The sequence below is a fragment of the Cygnus olor genome, chromosome 11, assembly GCF_009769625.2.
Source record: "Cygnus olor isolate bCygOlo1 chromosome 11, bCygOlo1.pri.v2, whole genome shotgun sequence".
NCBI lineage: Eukaryota > Metazoa > Chordata > Aves > Anseriformes > Anatidae > Cygnus > Cygnus olor.
In genome coordinates this window covers 13960283-13985219 of record NC_049179.1, presented here as the reverse complement: position 1 = coordinate 13985219, position 24937 = coordinate 13960283, and the positions used below count along the sequence as shown (strand labels likewise).

Genomic DNA, 24937 nt, shown 5'->3' with positions numbered 1-24937 from the left:
TTCCCAGTGATTCCTCAGCACAGACTAGAGAGCCGAAGGCTGGGGGAAATGATGAGGAAGACCAGAATCCTTTGACTTGGGTACCTCAACAGCTTCCACATATGTTAGCTGCTGAAATGCCTTGAGGTGCCAAGCAGCAGCCAAGTGGACAGCCTTGCTCAGCTATCCTTCCCCTGCTTTACAAGCCCCCGTGCAGTCACCGTGGTGAGCTAACACCCCAGATGGCTTCACCTGGAGCCACGTTACAGCCCCACAAGCGAGCAGGGGAGGTGGTGGCACCTGGGTGACCAGGTGTCCCAGTGGCTCTGCGCTTCCCCGGGGAGGAAGGCCTGCTATGCTGGGAAAGCAGGGCACTAGGAGGCCTCTGACAAGCACCACCATCTGTGTTTTCACCCCTGTAGTCACTGTTTGTGCCAACCAAGGCATGGCAATTCATGGCTTTTCTCTAGACACTGTCTCAAGCCAGAGCACAGCTGGCTCATGTGGAGTAGGGGAAGTTTGTGAGAGGCCCAGAACTCAGATGAGGGCCGTACCTCGCTGCTCAGCTCCCCCCGGGGAATCAGAGGTGTCCTCGGGGTGCGGAGGCTTGTGCTGGCCAGGAGCAGAGGTTGCTGAGAGGAATTTGGCCAATGGGCTGTCCTGGGGAAGGCAGGTCAGCTCCATTTGTCCTGCACTTGCTGTTACAGTTGATGAAGGTTGACCACGTAGATGGCCCTGGTTGCCACCATCTTACCTGGGCATCTACATGGGAGCTAGGAATCTTCTGAAGTACCTGGGTCTCACGCAGGGGGTGTAAGGAGCTGAACCCAGCGATGGAAGGTGCAACAGGGGCCACATCAGGCAACACGAGACAAAAGGGCATCTGCAAGGCAGAAGTGAGGTGACCAGGACAGGAAAGTGTTTCCGGCCGGGTAGGGAAAGGACTGCTCACGAGTTAGGACCGAGAGTAAATCTGTCTATCCAGCCATGCCCAATAAACCTCGCTTACATTAGCGGGAAGATATGGAATGTAAATACTCATGCTTCAAGGCATAAGGCAACCACTAAATGCCTAGTGTTAAAAAGAAACTTCCTCCTCAGCAATTTCTCCCGTTTTTCAATGATGAGAACTTTGCTCTGAAGCTGGTGATACAGATCTTGTCCAAGACAGGATGCTGGCCTGGACACACCATTGGTTTCATCTGGGCTGGCAATTTCCAAGTGCTTTTGGCTTCTACAATGCCCTTGGTTCACACTAGGCAGAGGACTTGGACAGGTAATTAACAGTCATGACAACCACTGAAGGACAGAAGGAATTGTCTGTGAAGGCCACAGGAGGGATAGATGTGACTTAATAGTGAGAAAATTAAATAGGAATAATTTGAAAGGAAAATATATATATATTCTTTAGGGGAAACTAACAAGAAATAACCAAGGAACTGAGTCTTAGATCATGGACTGAAGGGAAAAAGGTGTGCAAAGGAAACGCGGAGGCCAGCAGCAGATAAACAGGTGAAAATGATGGCGCTGATCCCTTCCAGCTGGAGCTCCCCTCCCTCATTCACACCTCCTCCAGGAGAGCCGTGCCCAGGACTGAACAACCCGTAATGCACAGCAAAACCTGCTGCTCCTGCTGGGATCCTGCATGGGCCAGAGATAAATCCCTGCCGCAGCCCTGGAAATCCCCAGTCAGAGCAGGCTTTGCGCAGGGCAGATTCAGCCCGGCTGGCATAACTCTTCTGGCTTCAGAGGATTACTCGGGATTAGCAGTGCTGTGGCACAGCAGCTAAGTGTAATTAACATTACATCATCTGTACCACGGTTTCAAGGTTGAAATCATCACGTAGTTCACATATTGGAAATTACAGGATGGCTTTTGTATGAGTGATTAACTGTCACTGTTACTTACCCCAGAAAAATAGTTTCTGTGGGGTTCGGTGTATAAATAATACCCTGTGTCTTTATGGTGCTCGGCTTCAAAGCAATGCTTCAGTGCTGTACTCTAACGAATACCCTCCCGTTCTGTAATGACTGGTCTGCAAATGATGTCTTTTCCTCTGCTGTAAATTATACCGTGCAGTTACTGCTGCTATTGCATTCCATCTGGTTAGTAAATAATACTCTTTACCTACTCTTGTATCTGGGGTTTAAATAATACCCTGTCCTCCCACAGTACTTGGCATCTAAGTGTCACCCTGATCCTGCATGGTGCTTTGGAGAGTAGAGAACATCCTGCTGCTGCCGAACAAATTGCAGCCTTCCTCTCCATTGTATTTGCCCTCTAAATATTACCCTGCTGTTTTATATAGCACTTATTGTATAAATAATACCCTGCTGCCTTGTAGCAATTGATACGTAAGTGATACCCTCATGTGGCAGGGCACTTGGTCTGCTAATGCTGCCGAGCGCGCCAGCAAGAGGGTGCAGTGCCTGAGACTACAGCTGTGTGCTTCGTGTGCCCATTTCTGCTCCAAAATTATTCTCATATCGAGCACTGATAGGCTGGCACACATTTCTTTACACCTTTCTGAAATATGTTTGGCATTGTTTGGGGCCATTCTCTCATTGTAGCCATGTAGGACATGCATTATAGACATGAAGATCTCAGAGGCAGGGAAGCAAAGGAGATCTTCATTTCAATTCACCTCCAGTATCCTGCTTCCAGCTCTCACTGGCATTCCCAAAGTGACTTCACATTACCATTACCACTCCAGCCTAGACAGCATTGAGTTCAGTGTGGGCTTCAAAACCTTCCTGATGAGATAAATTCATGGGTGAGTTGGCATCTGCCAGACACCCCACTGCCACGGCAAGGTGCTTAGCCAGGGGGCAACCAGCTCAGCCTTCTCTACAGCACCTTTTGAAGAAGACAGGGCTCATAGCCCTCAGCCTTCACCTACATCCTCCATTAGAGAAACTATGTTTTCCCACAGAGACCCCATTTCAAAGAGTTAACAATCTTTAGTCCTTCTTTCTGCTAGCCCCACCACAAGTTCTCCTTTAGTTAAGGTAAGGTTTGTGACTGAGGTGGTATCTCCAAGAGCAGCTGAGAATGCTGGAAAGCAAAGATGCTTTGACTAACACAAGCCTTTCTTCCAGCTTTTCAATCCACCTCACTTCTGCTACTTCTGCTCTTGTTTTGGCAATAATTTGCCAAAAGTTTCATTCAATTGCCACCACCAGCTGACTTAAAACTGCATTCCTCCCGACTTCGAATAAGCACATCCAACCGGTGTAAAAAATAACTAAATAAAAGTACTTTACGTATATTATGCTCAGCCCTTTCTTTTTTAGGTTCTCAGGCCCCCGCTCACCTGTCCACATGTTGTTGCACAGAGAGTTTTGGCAGCTGCAGAGTCACGGTCTAACATCAAAGACAAAAGGCTGGGTTTGCTCGTGCTTAAAATGCAGACAGCTTTCTCATGCTGCACTCTGAGTAACGCTGAAGCTTTTCTCATGCCTCCATTATGTATACTGGGGAAACTGACGACACTGGAATACAGTGGTTGGCACCTTCTCTTCAATTCTGGCGTGGTTTATTACCAATTTCTTCTAATCTCCAAGTTGTTTGCTCTCTGTTCCTCAACTGCAAATGCAGCTGACTTTTTGTATAGAACTGTGGTGCTTCATCCTTCAGAGATGTCTCTCTTATTTGTGCTGTTAGTGTAATTAAACAATAATATTTTGAAACTGATTGGGAATGAGAGTCATTAGACACTCAGATATCTGATTGGATTTATTTCCCTTATAAAATTATGTCCTTTTCCAGAAGTTGCTTTAGGGACTCAAGGACACATCTTGTGAAGCAGCAAAGTGCCCCAAGACACAGAAAAGCACTTCTGCAAATTCCATTGAGTGCCTCAGACATCCTTTTGCATCTTTAAATTCTGAGATACCGCAGACAATTGGGCAGGTTATCAGACTTTTACAAAGCAATTTTGACATTCCCATAACTCTCGCAGTAACCATTGGAGAGTACACTGTAAGAATTTAATCTATTGCTGCTGTATCAAAACCTGTAATCAAAATCTTTTAAAGCTCAGCTCAGAAGCCATTTGCTAATTTTCTTAGTGACCAGCAGTGCATGCTTTTCTTGCTTTCCAAAATACTCGCTTATACTTTTAATTCTCTTTTGTGACATCCTTGCAGTAGGAAGGACATCGCATTGAGTCTTTCAGGGAGTAAGCACCCAGCCCAAGGGGAGACAGGGTCCAACAGACTTTTGAACATCCTCAATGCTGCAGCAGCACAGGGAGCTCTGGAGGCCCCAGACATAGGCTGGACAAGCCTGGGGTCTGCAGGGACTGACCTTTGAGGGCCAGAACCGATACCAGCATTTGCCCCTCACCTTCCCAGTATACTTCCATTAGAAGTCATTAACTTGAAGCAGGACTCTTTCAACCACATTTGCCGGAATGCTCATCCTAAAAGCTAGAGAACATTTTCATTTTGAACATTTAACTGTCAGCTAGTCTTACTGAGCATCACTCCCATTGCGTGGCTTATTTAAGCAGCGTGGATTGGTGAGTATGAATGTCATGATGGCTTTTTGGTCACAGCTATGGAATTGCCACAGTCTGCAGACTGCTCCGTGACAGTGCCCAAATGTTGTGTGTGATTAGATCCAGTTCTTCTACTCTGTGAGAGCCAAACAGGATTTTCCTTGCTATGTTGTCTTATGGAATTAATTCTTCTGCTGTCTGAAAGCAGAGTGCTCTGTGCGAACTTGTGGGGATTGGGAATTCCTTTTGAGTGCTCTCCCTGCTGCCTGTTTGGGGCTTTCAGAGAGTTACGTGTCTAGACTAGGTTTTAAAACCATAGCTTGGGCTTAATGTCACGAACCTTGGAGTTATAGGGACTCATTTCTACTGATTCCAATGGAAAAACTGGATCTGGCCGCCAGATAATTTACCTACCCATCTTACCGGGAGAATTACAAGATAGCGTGTTTAAAACAGATCATTATTATTTGTCTTTGAATTGGTCTTTTATGACAATAGTATAAAACAAATTTTATTTGTTTACAGTTTCTCTGGCTAGTGCTGTGTGTCTGAGTCAAAACACCGGTATAGCATGCTCCAGGGTCTGTGTTAGAGCCCGCATCTCTTCCATCACTGCCTGAGTGTATTTGCTGGTTTGAAGCACTTCACTAGGCAGTTATTTTGCGTACAAGGGGATCTGTGTTGGTGCCTTTCTGTTTCCCCAAAATGTGGGCACTGTTGGTTTCAAACTGTTCCACATACCTCTGGAAAAACAACATTTTCTGTTGCCTTTACAGAATGCTTCACCAAACACTGGGCAGCGTTTTGGCTCTCTCTCCCGACCACATCTCATGCATAGGAATTTATTTGCCTCTCAGAAAACTTTGTATTCCCATTTAATTGCATTTCTGGTTTCCTCCATACCTCGCTTTCTCTTTTTGAAGGTATGACATATGGACTTTTCTTAGCAAACTGTAGATTTGGGCTTAACGGCATTGGCTCTCCAAATGTCTGTGGCTTGTGTTTAGGTTAAATTTCTTTCCCTTTGCAGTCTGCACCTCACTGTATGATTTTATATTTCATGTAAGAGCCTTGCTTTGTTTCAGTATTTCCATGGTCTCCCCAAATTTACGTTTGCTAGGTTTGGTCAGCTGCATAGTTTGTAGATTGTGAGATCTTTGAGGCAGGGCCTGTTGTCTTTCTGGGCTGGGGTAATTCAGTGGAGATCTGAGATCTGAGCTATAAGGCAATGACTACTGATGTGCATTCAGTGACCCCCATCTGAAACTAATTTTGGGGAGGTTAATTGTCTCTGCCTTGCTCTCTCTTTCAACATCATGTCATCACAGTTGCTTCCTCAGTAACACCAAACCAATGCCTGATTATAGATTCAGATGTATGTAGAGAGAGCTCTCTGTATACATAACATACATTCAGGTCAAAGAGTTAGGCTGTTATTAAAGTGCAATGTTTCTATTCTTTCTTCAGGCTAATTTCATCATGTGTTTGAAGGGAACAGACCATTCAGAGTGGGCATTTTTTTGGAAGATACTGACATCTCCCTTGGAAAAAAAGCAGAAACCTGTGATTTGTTTCTGGATTAAACGATAGGCCTCACATGATTAAAAATTAATCCTTTTATATTTGCTGCTAATTTCAGAAAGTGGTTGGGGTTTTTGTTTCTTTGTTTGTTTTCTTTTGTTTTTTTGAGGAGCTTTCTAGGGGAAGTTTTGGACTGACTGAAAATGGAAATCTCAGCCAGGGAACTGAAACCCTTCTGCCAGTTATTGCCTCCCCCATGCTGAGGGGTCTCCTTATTGTTCCTGCTGGCTGGATGAATACATCACCCAGAGACTCACGTGCACTTCCACAGAGGGCCAGGACAATTTTTTAGGCATCTTTTCCATCACCTTTCTCCTTCCCTTCCAACTCCTTACCAGTCTCATAAAGTAGAACCCAAAACTTTTGTGGTCTCTGATGGATGGTCTTCTCTGTAGCAAACCCCAGGCAAGCCCGTTTGGCTGTGAACTATTTTGCTGTTATCTTCTTTCTTCTTTTGTTTCCTGCTTTACAATTTGGCTTGGTTCAAAAACATCACTGTTGTAGAAAGAGAAAAAAAAAAAAAAGAGGAAGATTTATTTTCTGCCTGGAGCTCCCGTTGATTTCTGCCCGAAAAGAATAGAGCAGGCTGAACCAAAGGCAGAAGTTATTGTTCGGATAAAATGACTTGACAAGTGAATAGGGGCAGTGGAGCAGTGTCCATGCCCAACAGGGCTGCTCCCAGCAAGGGGAGCTGAGCATCCCTCAGTGTTCCCAACGCAGCGAAATCCCCTTGGAACGATGGGGCAGGGCAGATAACTCCATCCCCCCAGAGGAACAGAGCAATAAACAGGGACCTTATTGACTGAGCCAGGCAAATTGAGTTAAACACGCGCTGTGTGTCTTGGCTGCGAGGGAAGAGGGCACCGCATGCCAGAACAGCCTCCTGGTATGTGAGAGGTGCGAGCACACAGAGAAGGAAGGGATTGTACAGGGATGGTGGAGGGCAACCATGTGCCATGAGATGCAGTCAACAGAATATCGGGTGAATAAAGGGAAAAGAAAAAAAAAAAAAAAAAGAAAAAAGAAAAAAAGAAGAGACAGGCCAGGGAGATTTTAACAGATTTTCAACATACTTACAGGAAAATCAGTACACTGCTTGGGAGGGGTGGTCAGTACAACTCTGCAGGTATTTCGGTTTGGTGATGCGGCTCTTGTATGAATGGTCTCTTAGATGGCTGCTGTGCGACAGGAAGAGCCCTGACATAAAAGCTGACACGTCCAGCACAGAGAGAAGTGCGGGTTAGGAGCCAAGGGTTACCAGAAGCACCAAATTCTTCTTGACCTCAGCCCATCTTTACAGTCTGAATGTAAAGTCTGTGGTCTCAGTTGGTATGACGTGTAAACTGGAAGGCAAGCCTAGCCCAGTGCCTCCAGAACCAAGGCTCATCAAATCAGCCTTAGAGGCAAACAACTTTGAGGAAAACCTGCTCTGAAATTTTGGTAAAGCCCTTCTCCAGACAAAGAGGTGTGAGAGATCCTTCGGCAGCAGTAGTAAAACCCATGCTTGCATTGCAGTTGGGGGTTCACGTTGCTGTTGGAAGAAGTACCTGAAGTCTTCGGTGTAAGCTGGTGACTAGAGGCTTGTGAATAAAGGCAAAAAGGCTCCTCCACTCCTGTGCAAGGAATACATGTGAACAGTTTGTATGCATGTGGCTCTCTGAGGAGTTGCAAAGAGTTGAAGCATCTGGAAACAGAAGAAAATAATAATCTTTTGCTTCTCCGCTGGAAATGTCACTGATCTGCTCAGTAGAAAGAGATTGTCCTGTGTTGAAAAATGAGTTACGGAGAAAAAAAAATGCCAAGAGATCATTAGATTGCAAATCTTGCAGATTATTTATGGCAAGTAGTAATGCTTGGACTGAAGGCCTCCTGAGCAGCACATGGCAGGATATCTCTGCCCTTCCCAGCCAGTAACCAGAAAGGCCCTGGCCCTCTCCCATGCCATTTGCCCTTTTGTCTTCTAGGTCACCCCAAAGGGAGGATCGAGTCGAGATTCCACCTTTCCAGCAAAACTAAACTGTGCATGTCTTGAATTTATGAGACAGGAAATCTATTTGGGAGGAAAGCTGTAGCTGAAACAGCCTCATTTAAGTAAATCTAAGCACAGTGTTTACACAATGTCTGGAATTAATGCAGAGAAAACTTTCAGGTGCCAGCTTTGGAAAGAGAAAATGGGGAGCAAAAAGAGGCAGATACTGAGCTTGTAATGAAGCTAGAAACTAGAAGCTAGAAGCTAGAAACTCTTCCTCCAGGGTGGATGGGAGGTTGTTTTCCCACTGTTAAACATGAACTACTCGGTAGTGCAAAGGCCAGATAGGATGTGTTTGCTCACCTATCTCCGTTGTGTCCATGCGGTGACAGTGGGAGGATGGTTAGTGTTGCCAGCTGTGTGTATTCACCCAAACATGCAGTTATTACAGAGGCCCTACAGCCATGCACGAGCTCATGCGGCTCTTCCCTCAAATCTCCTATGTTTCTTGACTTTCCAAGCTAGTTTGATGTTTTCTACCTGGAGCAAGAGGAAAATGTTTGTCCATTGTGAAGCTGGCAGCTGGTATGTCTCTTCCAGTCCCGCCCAGTGCCTCGTTAGGTGAATTTCCACATCACATTTCTTAGGAGTACATATGTTCAAACCAAGGCAATTTTGGACAGCAGAGTATTGACAGATATCAGGTTTGGGCAGTAGCTAGCAAAGTGAGTGAAGAGCTTCACGCTTACATCTCTGTGCCTATGGATTCCATACTGACACAAGGTCTCACGGGCATTGTGGAAAACTTTTTGTCCTAAGTGCAGCATCAGCCATGAAGGGAAGCAAGGCTTATGTCCATGAAGCTTCTGCCAGCACAGAAGCGTTACTGAGGTTTGCTTCTCTGCAATCACATTTGTATCTTGTCCTGTAGCCTCAGGAGCACATTTTCTCATTTTTAAGGCTGCTTCTCCGCACAAATGAGGTTTCAACCCATTCACAAGAGAAGTGAAGAGGCAAATTCTGCACAAGTGAATGTCCCCAGCACAGCCTGAGCACCATTCACACTCTCCAACAGAGTAATGGCTCATCCCCCAGCAGGGCAAATATCTGCTGTCCATCAGCTGAGCCTTACCTGTCCTTCATCTCTCTCAGCATCTGCAGAGAACCTACCCGCCTGTTTAGCTTTTGCCTGTTTGGAGTAGGTGGGTATGTGGTGGTTTAGAGAGGGTAAATGGTATGAGCCTTACCAAGTTAATGGACAGAGGTTTTTCCACGTCCTTTTCTCCTGCTCTGTACCAGGCATAGGTAGCTCAGGTCCTAGGAGCACAGCAGCAACAGCTTTGGGATTTCTCAGTGGGATTTATGGTGAGACAATGCATTTGAGCAGACAATGGTGTCACTTGGAGAGCCACACGGCCAAAGCTGCCACCTCCACGCTTGACATCCTGAGGGAATGTGATGTCTCAGGTGCCGCCTTCTGTGTTTCGGTGGTTTTCCTCTCTGTGTCTAGAAGTGATTTGCTCAAGGCTGATGACAGCTCCAGAAAACACCTGTATTTGTTACTTTCTTTCTCTGGGTTAGCATTTTTTACCTGCCTCTTCCACCAAAGAAGGGTGATGGGTGACTGTCATTCCCAGAGACACCATATCCAGGAGGAAGGAGTTTGCCAAGTTCCATTTCTTTATTTCTGGCTTAAATTCTTCCTTGCAAGCCAAGGAATACATCCCAATTACCGCTGCTGTGCATAAAACAGGGTCTAAGGAGGCTTTATGAAGTGCCTAACCACCCACCCATCTCTAAAAGCTAGATGTTAGTGCTCCAGGCTCCCTTACCACCCATCAGACAAGTGGCTGAGCAGCTCTTTAAAGGTTCTCAGTCGAGACATCTATTTCATAAGGAGATGAATTGCTCTTTAGAAGGTTTTTTCTCCCCTTGGACCAGAGAGGATTCTCAGTAGAAGTTTCAGCAAGTCTCAAAGGTTCATTGTTGCCTTGAATTTAGAGGCTCTGGGGGCTGTTGAATGTGGCTTTTGCTTTCCACGTTGGGCAGCCACTCAGAGCCACGGCAGCTCAGGCGTAGTGCTGATCCTGTAGCTTGCATGAGAGACTCCAGCTGTCATCTGCTCACCAGAGTGGGCATCTTGCAGCTTCTCTGTCCTTGGAGGGCAGGAAAATTGTCCGTGTGTGTTGCAAGTGACAGGCAGTTTTGGTTTTCCTGCATGAGAACTAGTTTGGGGGTGGCTGGTGGCAAGGTCTGCCTGTTTAGCTTGCTCTCAGGAAAAAAAAAATATATGGAGAAATGCTGCTGGAGTTAATGGAGATGTAATGTAAAACCAGTATAAATCAGGGGAGAATGAGAGGCATTCTGTGGTAGTTACCAGGAAAGAGATAAATGCTTATAAAGCTTTTTGTGTTCAGCCGGCCATTAGTTCCAGACCGTGTGTCTGAGCCTGGGTAGCTAACCAAGCCTAGCATCCGACAGTTTCGGTTTGACCAAGATTTCCTTTGGCATCCTGCTTACTGAAGGCTTGTCCACACATCCTTGGGTATTTTGGCTCTTCCTGTAGTGTAAGTGCAATATAATTAAGTAAACAGTCAAATTATAACAGACTGGAGCTCTTTTATTAAAGGAAAGACCATAAAGACATGGAAAATGGAAAAACACAGAACCAAAATTACAGGTCGGGGCGACTTTGGCTCTTTGTAGAGGAGGAGAGAGAGGAGCTCTGGACCAGACGATGTTGCTGAGGGGCACTCTGATACCAGCCCCAGGGGTGTGAGCAGAGCTGCATCTGGCCACGTTCGTGCCTGCAGTAGCAAGGGGTGCTTCAGGACAGGAGCCAGCTGAGGCTCCAGCAGAAACCTGACATTTTTCCTAGTCTTCAGCCACTGCTCTCTGTTTTCTGTCTTGGGCGCTGAGCATACCTCGGCGCTGCCAATTTGCCATCTCCTGTAGCAATCCAGGCAGCCAGTCGTGCAGGGCTGTCAGCAGGGAGGACGACATCCCTCGATGACACAGTATCAGAGCAGTAACTGCTGTGTGTCCTTCTGACTGGGGAAAAAAGGGCTTTATTGTTCCAGGGACGGTTTTAGAGGCAGAGCAGGCGGGAGCAGCATCCAAGCTGCTCTGTACATAAAGACCTTACTCTCAGAATGGTTTGGAAGCCAGACAGAATGGAATATTTCTCCTATTTTCTTTACAGCTGAAAAAACATGAAAAATCACAGGAGTGCATTTATTACCGTATTTCAGTTCCAAAGTTTGCCTTATTTAAAGAAAGAAAAAGAAGAAATAAAATGAGTTTTGCCCACCCTCCTCACTTTTTTTTTTCCCCTTCCTTCCCTCCCATTTCCTGGACCAGGCTGAGGTTTTTAACAGAAACGCTCTCAGTCCTGCACAGAGGCTGGGAACATGCAGGGGGACAATAAGGTGTTTGTTCACAGAGATCATAGAGGAACGGTCTGTAGTTTTACACGGGAGAGGAGAAACCACTCTCGAAGGACATGGAGCACGCTGCTTGACCAGGCATGAGGACCCTCCTGATGTCTCTGCTGGGTGGTGGTGTCTCCTCAAACCTCATCGTACCCTTGGTCCCCAGCATTGGTACCTGAAACAGTGCTGGATGGAGGTGTCCTAGGGATACTAAGGTCCATTCCCTGATGGAGAATAAACGGGCGATGGAAAACTAGTTGAAGAGAGAGAGTCCAAGGCTAAATGACTACTGCTGGTTTTGACTCATGCTCAGGAGCCTCTTTATATCCACAGTTTGAAAGGAAATGTTGTCTTTGGAAACACCTTTATGCCCAGGCATATCTTCTAGTTAATGAGTGGCATTTTATTAGCTGCCAGAAACAATATGCAAGTCTATTAAAGGTCTTCCAAAAATGAGAAACAAGGAAGCTTAAAATGACCTGTCCACCCCCATCCAAAAAAAAAAAAAAGGACAACAGCAGGATTAAGGGTGATGAAAATAAATTTAATTGCAACAAGGGTGATTAACGTGGTATGGAACAAGCAAAGGCCACAGGAGAAACTGCAGATGGGACTCAATTAAAATAAACTAGAACAGAAAATGCTTTCCAGCAAGCAAACAAGTTAGACTGTGCTGCAAGTGGGCCATCTGGCTATTTTCCACCGTACAGTCTTACTGTGTAGGCACTTTGTTGGGCCTTCACTGCAGTGACTTTTCTTTTTCTTGCTCTCTCCAGATTCTTCAGGCCTTTGAAAATCTGGGGACAGGGTTGGAAGAGTAAGGGATTAAACCTGTCTGCACATATGTACACACTTTCCTCCACACACACTTAGATTCTCAAATAAACATATTTATATGCAGCCAATTTAGGACAGCCTGCACACAAGCTGATACAGAAGCACGGCCTTAGGCATAAAATAAAGTGGCAATAAACTCCAGTGAAAGGGACAGTTGTTCTCCGGGGTGGAGAGCTCCTGAGCCTACCAGCATTTCCCGGCTCTGTCTTTTCTGGAAAGGCGAGAGCTTTTCCTGAGCTCTTCCTGGCCCAGGCTGAATCGGAGAGGGCCTTGCTCCTGTCTTGGTCACTGGTTAGAGAAGGTAGGATGGCCGGGATTTCTGTGGCAGTTTGGTTGGATTCTTCTTCCTCCACGCTGCTTGGCACCTTGTGCAGGGATGGTTATTCTGCTGCAGAGGGGTGCTGTGCAACGTGTGCCACCTCCTGCCACAACAGCTCCCTGCCCCAGCTGTTCTCCCAGCAAGAGCAAACGGAGCTTTGCAAGAAAGTCACTTGCAGGGCTGGGAGGTGTTTCTGTAGCATGGGCCTTGCAGAAAGCGTAGTGTGATCACCGCTCCTTGTGGTGGGTGTGTGCTGTAAGAATTAGTCCCTCCCAGTGCTCCCTGCTAGAGCTTGGACAGCCCTGAGTTAGGGCTCACCCTAGGAAGAGCTCCACCAACGTGTCTGCAGAACTTCAAGGTTTTTTGCTAGGAGATATATATTTTCTAATAGGAGATAAGAACCTTGCCACTCAATTGGAGTCTGACAACAGCGACCTGGTAGCTCCTATGGGTTTAGTAGCCCACCTTCTACTATCAGACAGGTTACATTGTTCATTAAAAAAAAAAAAAAAAATGAATGAAATTATCACCAGAAACCTGTGTTATTTATGATACAAATGGTAGAGGCATTGCCTGTGTCCTCAACACTTGGCTCAGACCACTTCTCTCCTTAGCTGTTCAGCCACCATGGGGCCATCAGTACAATCCCGAGCAGGCGATGCTCCGGCCTTTGCTCTGCCTTTACTCAGCCGTGCAGCTCAGGCTCTTCCTTAGGCATGCACGATCCAGTCTCTGAGCACACACTGCTCCGCGTTGGTTCTCCCATGTGCTGAACTGTGCCTTCGTGCTCCTTGAGCATGGCTCATCTAATCCAAATCCAGACCTCTGTGGAGAGGACATCCGCACCTGAGCTGACCACCCCCTCTGCTCTGACAGGCAGCGATCATCAGTTCTGCAGTACGTGTTGTGCGGTCTGCTTTAGATGGTGCTTTAAAACTAGAAGAGTGACCCAAATCCCCCGGCCAGGCAGAGCAGGTCTCCATCATGTGTGCGATCGGTGTTACCTCAGCAGATCGCTGTTTTTCTTTATTTAAATCCAGAGCTGCTCCTTAAAGCAGCTGTTTGCCGGTTATCACACCCTTGGCCGTCATCACGGCGTGGCAGCATTACAGCACGGAGCCTCGCTGTAACAACGGGAAATGGGTCACAGGCTTTCCCAGCACTGCGAATCCTGTGTGTCCTCAGGGTTGGATCTCTCTTGTGTGCTTACGGGAGAGAAAAATGGAGATCAGCATTGCAAACAGCACCCGGAGGAGTAGGTTGGGTTTCTTCCTGCGGGGAGTCAATGCTTTGGCAGAGCACACCCAAAACATTATTATTGTGACTTGTTTAACCACTGCTCACAAGGCAAAGGCATTGCCTCTGGGCTTCTGTGGATTTTTTTTTTTCCCTACAGCTAAGCTAATCTGTGGAGATACTGCAGGTCCCAGCACTTATCATATGAGGCTACTTTTTCCATGTGGAAGATCAGCATAAGACTCGAATGAGACCAGGAGTGCACGAGCTTGTCTTAGCTTTTGGGACAAAGTGAATTTCCTGCATTTAGAGCATTTGGTTCTGTGATGTCCCACTGATGTATAGGTGAACCTGCTCTCTTCCTACCCTCTACAAATGAACACAGAAACAACAACTGTGTGAGACTCAAAACAATAGTAGCGTGCTGTAGACAGGGACCCTGAAAGAGTTTTCAGCTCCCATTATATTTCAGTATCACTCTTTTCTCATGTCCGCTGGCATGGCAGGTTTGGGATGGTGAAAGCAGAAATTACCTGAGCACACCCCACAACCCCAGTTCATCCCAGGGAGACATCCCTCATTTGAGGTCAGGCTGCTCCGTAGTGGAAGCAGTGATGAGGAGGGCTCTCAATGCCCAGTCCCCCAGCTGTTTGTGCTTGTAGGAAGCATTCTTCTAACTAAACAAGAATATGCTTCAATGATTGGACTTTTTTTCCTCCCAAAGCATAAAGGTATGCCAAAATGCTGAAGCTGTATCTGCTTCAAGTTCTTCGCAGTGCCTTGTGTCAGCAGTGACTGATCTATAACCAGAGGGGGCTCCCCAAAATACAGGTTAAGCCCTCATCTATCTCCTTCACTGGCAGCTTACCCCTAAATCTCTTTCTCCCTCCTGATGCCTATCCTACGCAGACTTCAGGGATGGTTGGCTTAGATTGAGGAGGGAAGGGAGTTAACTTCACAGGATGTCTTTTTGCCTTCGACCCTACAAAGCAGTTAAAAAATTTGCATGATATTCATGGCTCTTTGTACTGCCTAGGGCCAGGCAAGATTAATAATACAAGAGCAGAGATCGAAACATTGATATATTTGTATTCATGAATTTTAATGTCAGAAGAAACCATCCGGGGCTGATCTCCTCTGTATCTAGACCCTTTGAACTTCTCCCAGCTATCTCTGTACAGAACCCAGTAACTCACATTTGCCTAAGCCATTTCTTCCGAAGAAGTTTTCAAGTTTGGATTTGAAGCTACCAAAGGATAGAAACTCCATTGTTTCCCTCGGTGCCAGTTTCACTGACCTCCTGTTTAAAATGTGGGCTTTGTTTCCCATTTGAGTTTGCTTGGCATATGGCTCCCAGCTATTAGTTCTCGTTATGCCTTTCTGTTAGATTAAAGAGCCCTTCAGTACCCGCAGCTTCTTTTTGAAAAGATATTTGTGCACTATGGTCAACTTCTCAGTCTTCGCCGTTGTCATTAAAATAACTCGATTCAGGCTTCCTAGTCTTCCCACATCAGGCATTTCCTCCAGCCCTCAGATCCTCACCCGTGGATATATTCTGTACTGCTCCCTAGGACACAGCATCCCGTTTTCAGTCATGTTCTGCGTCCCTTGCTCATCAGCGGATAATTTTTATATTTGTTTCCATTAAAATATTGCAGGCAGATTTATCAGGCAACCTTAGAATCATTCCAGCCAACAAAATCAAGTTTGGAAGCACCTGTTTTCTCTGCAAGTGCTTCAACTAAAAATAATATTATGCCTTTTCTTCAGTGCTTAATGAATTGAAGTCTGTATCAGATTTTCCATTATTTTGCCTGGAGCTGATGTTAGTCAAACCAGGGTGTATTTAGGAGGTTCTTCTTTGTATATCTTTGCTAAATCTTGGCACACTGTTCTGGTGTTCGGGACCTGCCCCAGTGCTCCAGCACAGATTAAAACTGAACAGCAGTGGGCCAGCAATTTACACAGCCAGCTCTTTAAGGACTCTTGGGCACGCTGATTTCAGCCTGTTTATCCAGAGCAGATGGTGTTTCCAATTCTCCTTGCCTGCCGAGGAGCGGAAGGCACTTCTCCGTCCCCCACCCCATCCTATGGGCACATGCCCCTGCCTTTGCCTAAATACTGACTGCCAAACCCCTTGGCCTCTCCTGCACCACCGCACCATGACAGTTGTCTTCATTTCCCTCTGCTGATGGCCAGTACCATGGCTGGTGTTTCTTTGGTTCCTATTAAGCTGCTTACACAAGTATATACCATTCCTAACTGAAGAGACGCCCACACATACACACGACTCCATGGCTTCTCCTTGAGCTTGGCCCTTACCTTGTCTTTTATTCCCAGGCACAGCAGAAACTGAGATATGTCCTGTTTGACCTTACCCAGCCCTACAGCTGCGAACTCAAGCCTCCTGCTTCTCCGCCAACGCGTTCCAGCCCTGCTCTGTCCTGTTTTCCACCAGTGTAGCTGTCTCTTTTAACCGAAGGTTTCAAAAAGATGACATTTTGCAATGTATCACATTGAAATGGATGAGTGCATGGAGGTCAATTTTTTTCAGAAGCAAGGATATTTCAGAAGCAAGCGAGGATATTTCGTGGCCCTTTCTGCCAGGCTGATAGGCATATGCTCAGGATGTTCCCTGTCAGCTGCAGCCAGTTGGGATCTTTCTGGGCCACAGGAGCGAGGCAGCTGATATTTGGATGGGTGACCAGGAGGAAACTCCAGTAATTCAGTAGGTGGGATCCTTCCTTCTGAGTCAGTGCTGAAACGCCAAACAGTGCTGGGTCGCCGGAGGATGCGTTTTTATTGGAAATATTGAAACCGACCAGAGCACTCGTGGCTATCGAAAAATCTGATGATATTATACCTCAGAATGGTTATGAATGATAATCCATTTAGGATTAATTTAGTTGGTCAAGCCTTTATTGCTTCTGCCATTCAGAGTCAGGAGGGTGCTCTTTTCTTTTCCTAGAGCTTTCTGAAGTAGCAGGTTGCTCTGACTGGTTGATGGATCCCAACACGAAATTTACTGGGTGGGTTAAGATGCCCAGAACTGTATCCTGGGGATTTCCTGCATCAGTTCAGGATCCATTTGCAGTTACACCTATGTATGCTGTCGGTGAAATGAATTGGACCAAAGCACTGTAACCTTTGGCTTTTTCACCATATGGAAGCAGATTTCCCTTCAGAGCATTTTAAGGTGTACAAAATGCACCCAGGCATCTGGCCCGAGAGCCAGTGCTGGCTTGGATGGAGGATGCTGGTGAGGGGCAGCTCCTTCTGTGAGGTGAAACATTAGTGTGTGTGACGGTCCCTGTGGCGTAAATACAAAATAACTGGTAGGATTTGTTGGAAAATTGTCTTTCTGCTCCACAGGGAAGACTGAACCACAAGAGAAAGAACAAGAGAAAAATATAATAAGTGATCTACAATGACAATTAGGTCTGTTGTACATAAGAGAGCATCTGATTTACTTGCCCAAGGGCTCCTTTCCTGTGTTCCCCCTGCCAGCCTCATGCAGGAGGCAGCCAAGAGCATTGCCCTGCCCTGCTGCAGCATGCTGCTCTGCATGGACATGTGGCTGTCATAAATCCTTTCTCATGTGTTGTTTCTTGCAGGTAAACTATGACCACTTTACTACTAGTGTTTGTGTGTTTGCGAGCCATCACTGCGGCCACCTCTGTGGTGCTCTCAGGTACGTACTACAGGGTGCAGGTATTCGGCACCAAGCAAGGTGCTGCATGCAGGTCCCATCCCCGAGCGTGGGCATCTCTAGGTGTGCCCAAAATTTGCTCTGTGTACACACAGAGCTCTTTGACAGGTGGCTGCGACCACAGTCTGTCAATGTCATTGTGCTTGGGGAGCTGGGGAGGTAGCTCAGCTAAAGGTGGATTTAGGGAGAAACCAAGGGACTTTCATCACTCCCCCTTTTTTCAGCCCTACCAGGTGTGATCTCGTGTTGTGGGCAGTAGGCACACTGCAGTAGAGCCCTTCATTCCCTTCATTCCCACGTCCAGCACTGGTCCTAACTCCCAAGAGCAACCATGGAGCAGGGGTCATTGTTGTAACTTACATTTCTGCAAAGTATTTTCCTGTAGACTAGGCCAGAAAGGGTTCATCTGAACATGTGGGTAGGAGTTTTCATAGCAGACAGGCATCGGGATGTACAGAAGCACTGGATATTTTGGATGAAGTGTATTATCTCTGTAACCATTGCTTTGTTTGGGAACTGGCAGACAGTAGTGATGGCCTGGAAGTGAAGATACCCGAGCAGTCTCCCCTGCGCGTTGCCCTGGGAAGCTCCCTGAACATCCCCTGCTACTTCAACATCCCGGAGGAAGAGGACACCAGTGCTCTCCTGACCCCGCGGATCAAGTGGAGCAAGCTCTCAAATGGAACAGAAGTTGTCTTGCTCGTGGCCACCGGTGGGAAAATCCGTCTCAACACGGAGTACAGGGAGGTGGTCTCCTTGCCCAATTACCCCGCCATCCCCACCGATGCCACCTTGGAAATCAAGGCACTGAGATCCAACCACACTGGGATTTACCGCTGTGAAGTGATGTATGGGATTGAGGACAGGCAAGACACAATAGAGGTCCTAGTAAAAGGTGAGACCCTGCCTTTGCTGTTTCCTCCCAGGATCGTGCTGGGCAGAAGGGAAGAAGAAATATATGGGCAGAGAAGGTGCTGCTCTCCCCATAAGCGTCGTCCCTTTTGGTCAGGCCTCAAATAGGGTCACGGGCAAGTGAGCAGAAGCCATGGGCCAAGCTTTTATTTCAGCAGGTTAGCACCAGACTAAACAGAACAGAAATGACTCATGGCTGAATACATGGCAATAAAATGACTCTTCTGGCAGAAGGTGAGTTACAGAGGCAGCAAGATGACGCCCTTGTCAGGAGGTGGTGCTGGGTATGCTGAGCTATTGCTCAGAGGGGTGGAGCAGGAACAGGACTAGTACAAAACCTTTTAATTCACCCAGACATTTTAGGAGATGGGATGCCCTCAGCTGGAGAATTGGTCTGTCCTGGAAAACCTTTCCCCACAGTCTTAAAAAGCCCACCTTATTAATAGGTGGATAAAATAAGAAAAGCTGAGTTTCCTATGATCCTTATCTTTATCATGGGTTTTGTTTTCAGTGCAAGTCAGGGAGACAGCTTCCACAACAGCAGGAGAAACCAGGAGCTTTCTGCTGGTCACAGGCACTGGAGTTTCCCTCTCAGCGCAGGCTGGGAGCCCGCTCTTTGCCTCCTGGTGAATTTTCCACCTGACTGGTGCCAGACCAGAGTGTGCAGAGAGCCTTCCCTTGTAAAGCCCCCTGTTTATCAAAAACACAACTTACTTTTTCAGATGATCCAGAGATTTTAAGTGGCATGCCCTGTATGAAATACTGTTATCATTCCCTGGGTGTTTGCACGGTGGCACCCTTGGTCCTGAGCAGGACCAGGACCAAGGGGTTGCACCCTTCAAATGCACACATCAGCACAGCCCCTGCTGTGCCCACCGAGTCACCCTGGGCTCAAGATGCTAAAACACAGAAAATCAACACAAACATCCATTGTTTCTCATCCCTTTCTCTGCATCCCTAACTCCTGTGGAAGGAAGGGGCTGGTTCCCCCTCAGCAGGCGTGCCGCTCATGCCTGTTGTGTTTTCCAGGCGTCGTGTTCCACTACAGAGCAATCTCCACGAGGTACACCTTGAACTTCGAGAAGGCCAAGCAGGCCTGTATCCAGAACAGCGCCGTCATTGCTACCCCCGAGCAGCTGCAGGCTGCCTACGAGGACGGGTACGAGCAGTGCGATGCCGGCTGGCTGGCTGACCAGACTGTCAGGTAAGGGCAGGGCTGTGAGGGAAGAAGTCCTGTGATAAACTGCCGGACAAGGGTGGCTGGGATGCAGCTGTGAAATAGCGGTTCTTGTAATTGCTGGTGTGCAGTGGGAGGTGTGGGCTGCAAGGTTTTTCATGCCAGGGAGGGACCTTTAGGAGGAGAGCTGAGTGGACAACAGCTTAACCCCAATCCTTCATCTCTGATGAACAAAACAGATGCTAAGGAAAGATCCCCGAGCGTGGCTCAGCCCCAAAAGGAGGCACCTTGGCATGGAGCCCAGGACCATGGTGGGGAGAGCAGGACAGCAGATCTCCCTGCCCTGTCCCGTTCCCATCTCCCCACGCACCTTCTCCCCCCAGGTACCCCATCCATCTGCCCCGGGAGCGTTGTTACGGCGACAAGGATGAGTTTCCAGGAGTGAGGACCTACGGAGTCCGCGAGACTGATGAAACCTATGATGTTTACTGCTATGCAGAGCAAATGCAAGGTGATTTGGGGGGGGCGGGTCTTCCTAGGTGCAGAGGCAGCCAAAGCTCTGTTCATGCCTAGACCAGACAACAGTGCACAAAGGGCCTAAAAGATGGCAGGTTAAAGATGAAAAACACATCATCCCCCAGCCAGGCCGCATGTTCTCTACGGTGTCTTTGTTAGACGTTGGACGATTTTAATGTCAAATGACTAATGCAGCCCAGAGGGTGGAGCTGGACTAACCTCCACCAGAGGCCATGCCATCCTGCTTGTCTCTGATCATTCATTCAGGGCTGTGATTTCCAGAAGTGTCCACCACCCATGGTTATAATAGGGACCCAATGAAATATTCAGCACATCAGAAGTGAAATTGTCCTTTATTCTCCTCTTACCCTGTGACTCCAGCTAGCTGAGTATGTTTTCCTTCAGTTATCTACTCCGTAAGACTCCCTTTCTTCTGGTCTTTAGAGATAGTCACAAGGTGGGGCTGCAGCTCAGCTGTAGTGCACAGGATTTTTCCTCTTATCCAGACTCTGGCTTGGGAAGGGGAAAGAGAGGGAACTGGGATTAAACCCGACAGCGAATCCCTGTGCTAACGGATGCTCTGCTTGCAGGCAAAGTCTTCTACGCCACCTCCCCCGAGAAGTTCACCTTCCAGGAAGCATTCGACAAATGCCGCAGCTTGGGAGCGCGGCTGGCCACCACGGGGGAGCTGTACCTGGCCTGGAAGGATGGCATGGACATGTGCAGCGCAGGCTGGCTGGCCGACCGCAGCGTCCGCTACCCCATCTCCAGAGCACGGCCCAACTGCGGGGGGAACCTGGTGGGTGTGCGGACGGTGTACCTGTACGTCAACCAGACGGGGTACCCGCACCCCCACTCCCGCTACGATGCCATCTGCTACAGCGGTGAGTGCAGTAAGAGATGTCTCTGTACCCTGCAAGCAAGGAGCAGCTCCTTGGCCACAGCTAAGTTAGCCTGAAAATGTCCCCAGTGCTTTCTTTTGTCGCTATTGCTCACCAGTGGTTTTTCTGTTCTGGTTTGAAAGAGGACCGGGAGGGACTACCCAAATATTTCTTGAAGAAACATCCAGTAGTGTAGTCTAGGAGCATGAATTAAATTAATTGCAATAATTCACACAGGTTGATGGAGGGGAGAATTTTCCACTCCTGGTCGTTTTTCATCCCAGGCACTGCCAGGTAGTAATTCAGTGTGTCTGGTCACTGCAGAGCAGCACAGAGGCAAAGGGACCTGGGCTGAATCCCTCATTTATGTTCAGGTTGGAAGAAAAGAGTCCAGAAAGTGCACGGGTGCCTGTGCTGTGCAGGAAGGCTCCAGGGAGGGGGGAGCAACACAGTCCTCTGCTCCCCAGTGCCCCCACGCCTTCCAGCTTTGGTAGCAGACATGGAACAGAGCCCAGGTGCTTTTTGTACGGGACTTTGAATGCTGGAAAAGAAGAGAAGAGAGAACAGATATGACCCTGTCTAGTGCTGTGATGTGGTGCAGACACTTAGTTTCCGTACTGGGATAAATCAGAGACTGCAGCAGTCTCTGGCAATTGTAAATAGGGCAAAATTGCACCTGGGAAGTGCAGAGCATCCCTGCGATGCCCTCTTTCTTCTAACTGCACTCTTCTCCCTGCAGCAAGAAGGGGGCAAAGCACAGCTGTGTACGGTCAGCTCAGGGCAGCCAGCGGTCAGCATTCGAATAAGGCTTCCATCTCTGCAGAAATGATAAGAAGAAGATGTGTTTTGAAACCCTTTTTTTCAGGCCTATTGTGCCCAGATGTAGGTGTGTTCAGTGTATCGGAAGGCCCAAGTGCCTGTCCCTGTAAAACCTCTCAGACTTCTTGGTATCCATCTATGTGGCCAAGCCAAAGATGGTTCCATCAGCGCAGCCCTCCGGTTATCTCAGGGCATGCATTCAAAATTGCTGAGTACAGCCAGTCCTTGTCTGAACATCTCTGTCTAATTTATTGAATCCTTTAAGATCTAAGAGGTACGACCTAAAATGAACTATCAGGAAAATGGAATTGGAAATAAATAGAGCAGGGACAACAGTCTTAGAGGCAAAGCCTGGCGGTGTCTTGTTAGCTCTCCCTCCCCAGCTGATACTTGCCTTGCTGCATTTCTATCCCTCCCTGACCTGCTCGGTTCTGCTTGATGCTGCTCTTTAAGCCTCCATACCTGCCGTAGGCTGACCTTCTCAGTGGAGGGTCAACAAGCACATTCTCCTACCCCTAAGGGATGTGGCTTCTGCAGGAAGGTGATTTGGGAGGGGAAATTTGTTTGGTGATGGAGGAAGCATGCTTGTATGTGATGAGTTCCTAGGTCCTCTCAGAGCAGAAGGAGGCAGTGATCCTGGTGAGAATTCATGCTTTTAGTGTGAGGCTCCGGGTGTCTCCCTGTACCTCCCTCGGGCTCAGACCTGTTGTGGAGGTTTCCCCAGTCCCCTGCTTTCCTCCGGCCACCTTAAATTCCTTGCAGCGGGCACTAGAGGTCAGTGCAGACTTGGATATGGGCAAGATGCTCCCAGGAACGAGAGCTGGGAGGAGAACAGGGAAAGTCTTCTGCTTTCCCAGCTGTGGTGAGTCATTGCCTCTAACTCATCAACATCCAAGGCCAGGCTGGATGGGGCTTTGGGCAACCTGGTTTAGTGGGAGGTGTCCCTGCCCATGGCAGGGGGTTGGAGCTGGATGGGCTTTAAGGTCCCTTCCAACCCAAACCATCCTGTGATTCCATGACTCTATGCCCTCCATGCTGGGCTGTTATAGAGTGGAGAAAGGAAAGCCATGTGTTTTACAAGAACATCAGGATTTTCCTGCTAACCTTGCAGCCAGCAAACACCCAGCTCCTCCTCCAAGGCAGCCCCAGCACCGCACACCTCTCTGGACTGACCCCTGGTCATTTTGCTCTGTCTCGTGATGCAGGTGATGACTTTGAGACTCTAGTCCCGGGGCAGTTCACTGATGAGGTGGGCAGCGAGCTGGGCAGTGCCTTCACCGTGCAGACCGTCACCCAAACCGAGGTGGAGCTGACCTTGCCCCGCAACGCTACCGAGGAGGAGGCCCGCGGCAGCATCGCGACCCTGGAGCCCATGGAGATCACCCCCGCTGCCACGGAGCTGTACGAGGGCTTCACCGGCCTGCCCGATCTCCTCGCCACCGTTGCCACAGGAGAGACAGCATCCCCAGGGGAGGAGAACGTGACCAGAGAGGAAGTCACGGGGGTGTGGGCTGTGCCTGAAGAGGTCACTACGTTGGTATCAGTCACCACTGTCACCACTGAAACGGCAGAGGTGAGCTCGGTGGAGGAGGCGGTGGGGGTGACTGCCACACCAGGGCTGGAGCCTGCCTCGGCGTTCACAGTGGAAGATCATCTTGTGCGAGTGACAGCAGTCCCTGATGTCGCCCTCATTCCCCGGCAGCCCATTTCCCCCACCGGTAAGTCAGCAGGACTCTGAGACACCTGAAGATCAGCTTCTTCTAGAGATAACTATTCAGCCGAAAAATCTGAGCTTCTGCCATCACAGAGGGCACCCAGCTCTCTGGAGGCATGTGGGCCTGTTTGGGGTCAAAGGCAGGCTGAATGCCTCCACTGAGGTGGGACAGGAGGGCTGAGGAGGGGGCTGTGAGCCGCCTCAATATATGCTGGAAGGGGCTCAGGTGGCTGCTGCTTGGGGCTGCAGTGGTCATATCTGCATTCCCATGGACATCTGGCTCCAGGGAAGGGGGAAGTCAAGGTAGCAAGATCCTGGAGGAAGGCTAAAGAGATCCTCAGAGCATCACCCTATAAAACAGCAGAGCTCAATGAGTGAGGGATCTCCATCAAAGTGGGTTTGACAGGTGGCAGTCCTTACATTGCCATCAGGAAGATCTTATCTGGTCATACATCTCGGTTTGGCAGGTTCCTGTTGCCCTGTCTCACTGTGTCTTCTCTTCCCCCAGGTGTGGTGTTTCACTACCGTGCCGCCACCAGCAGATACGCCCTCTCCTTCGTGCAAGCCCAGCAGGCCTGCCTGCAGAACAATGCGGTTATCGCCACCCCCGAACAGCTCCAGGCTGCCTACGAGGCTGGCTTCGATCAGTGCGATGCCGGCTGGCTGCGGGACCAGACGGTCAGGTAAAACAATATTGACGAGGGCAAGGCACCCCCTGGAATGACTTTTTGGACATGAGTTTAAGGCTTCACTCCAGTGTGCCCTGCTGCTCTGATCGTCAGCATTTAAAGCTGCCCTAAGGCTGTCTCATCGTATTTGGTAGTGGCCGATAGACCTTTCTTCTCAACCTGTCCAAACCCTTTCATAATCTTTGTGAGCATCCTGCAGTTCTGAGCCTCACAGCATACTGACACATTGCAGGAAAAATGGAGGAAAAATTTGTATTCACTGCCCCGAGCTGGAGGTGCAGGTTAAATTTTTTTCCAAGTCATGCCGGGGTCTCTGAGCACCTCTAAATGTGAAGATTTTATGTCCTGTTCCCAAATACATTGAGAGCCTTCATCCAGAGCACATAAGGCTGACCTTGGGTTGCCTCCTCTCTTCCCTCTGTAGGTACCCCATCGTGAATCCCCGCAGTAACTGTGTAGGAGACAAAGAGAGCTCTCCAGGCGTGCGGTCGTATGGCATGCGCCCAGCCTCGGAGACCTACGACGTGTACTGCTACATCGACAGGCTAAAGGGTGTGTTGTCCCCGTTCCTCTGAGCTCTGCTGTGGAGCAAAACATGCCCCACACCCCCACGTCTGGGGTTGGGCAGACGTACTGCAGGATGCCAAGCGTGGTGAGGTTCTGAGA

At 48.3% G+C, this 24937-nt stretch overlaps 1 protein-coding gene across 2 annotated transcripts in view; it reads left to right on the top strand.

The window, feature by feature from the left end:
* ACAN (aggrecan) overlaps positions 1 to 24937 on the top strand; it is a 48224-nt gene that overhangs the window by 3179 nt on the left and 20108 nt on the right. For both annotated transcript variants that reach the window (XM_040570244.1, XM_040570245.1), the window contains exons 2-9: positions 17469 to 17545; positions 18087 to 18458; positions 19505 to 19679; positions 20036 to 20163; positions 20759 to 21052; positions 23074 to 23586; positions 24091 to 24265; positions 24696 to 24823. In XM_040570244.1, coding sequence (XP_040426178.1) covers positions 17476 to 17545; positions 18087 to 18458; positions 19505 to 19679; positions 20036 to 20163; positions 20759 to 21052; positions 23074 to 23586; positions 24091 to 24265; positions 24696 to 24823 — 1855 coding nt within the window. In that variant the 5' untranslated portion in view covers positions 17469 to 17475. The remainder of the gene's footprint in view (positions 1 to 17468; positions 17546 to 18086; positions 18459 to 19504; positions 19680 to 20035; positions 20164 to 20758; positions 21053 to 23073; positions 23587 to 24090; positions 24266 to 24695; positions 24824 to 24937) is intronic.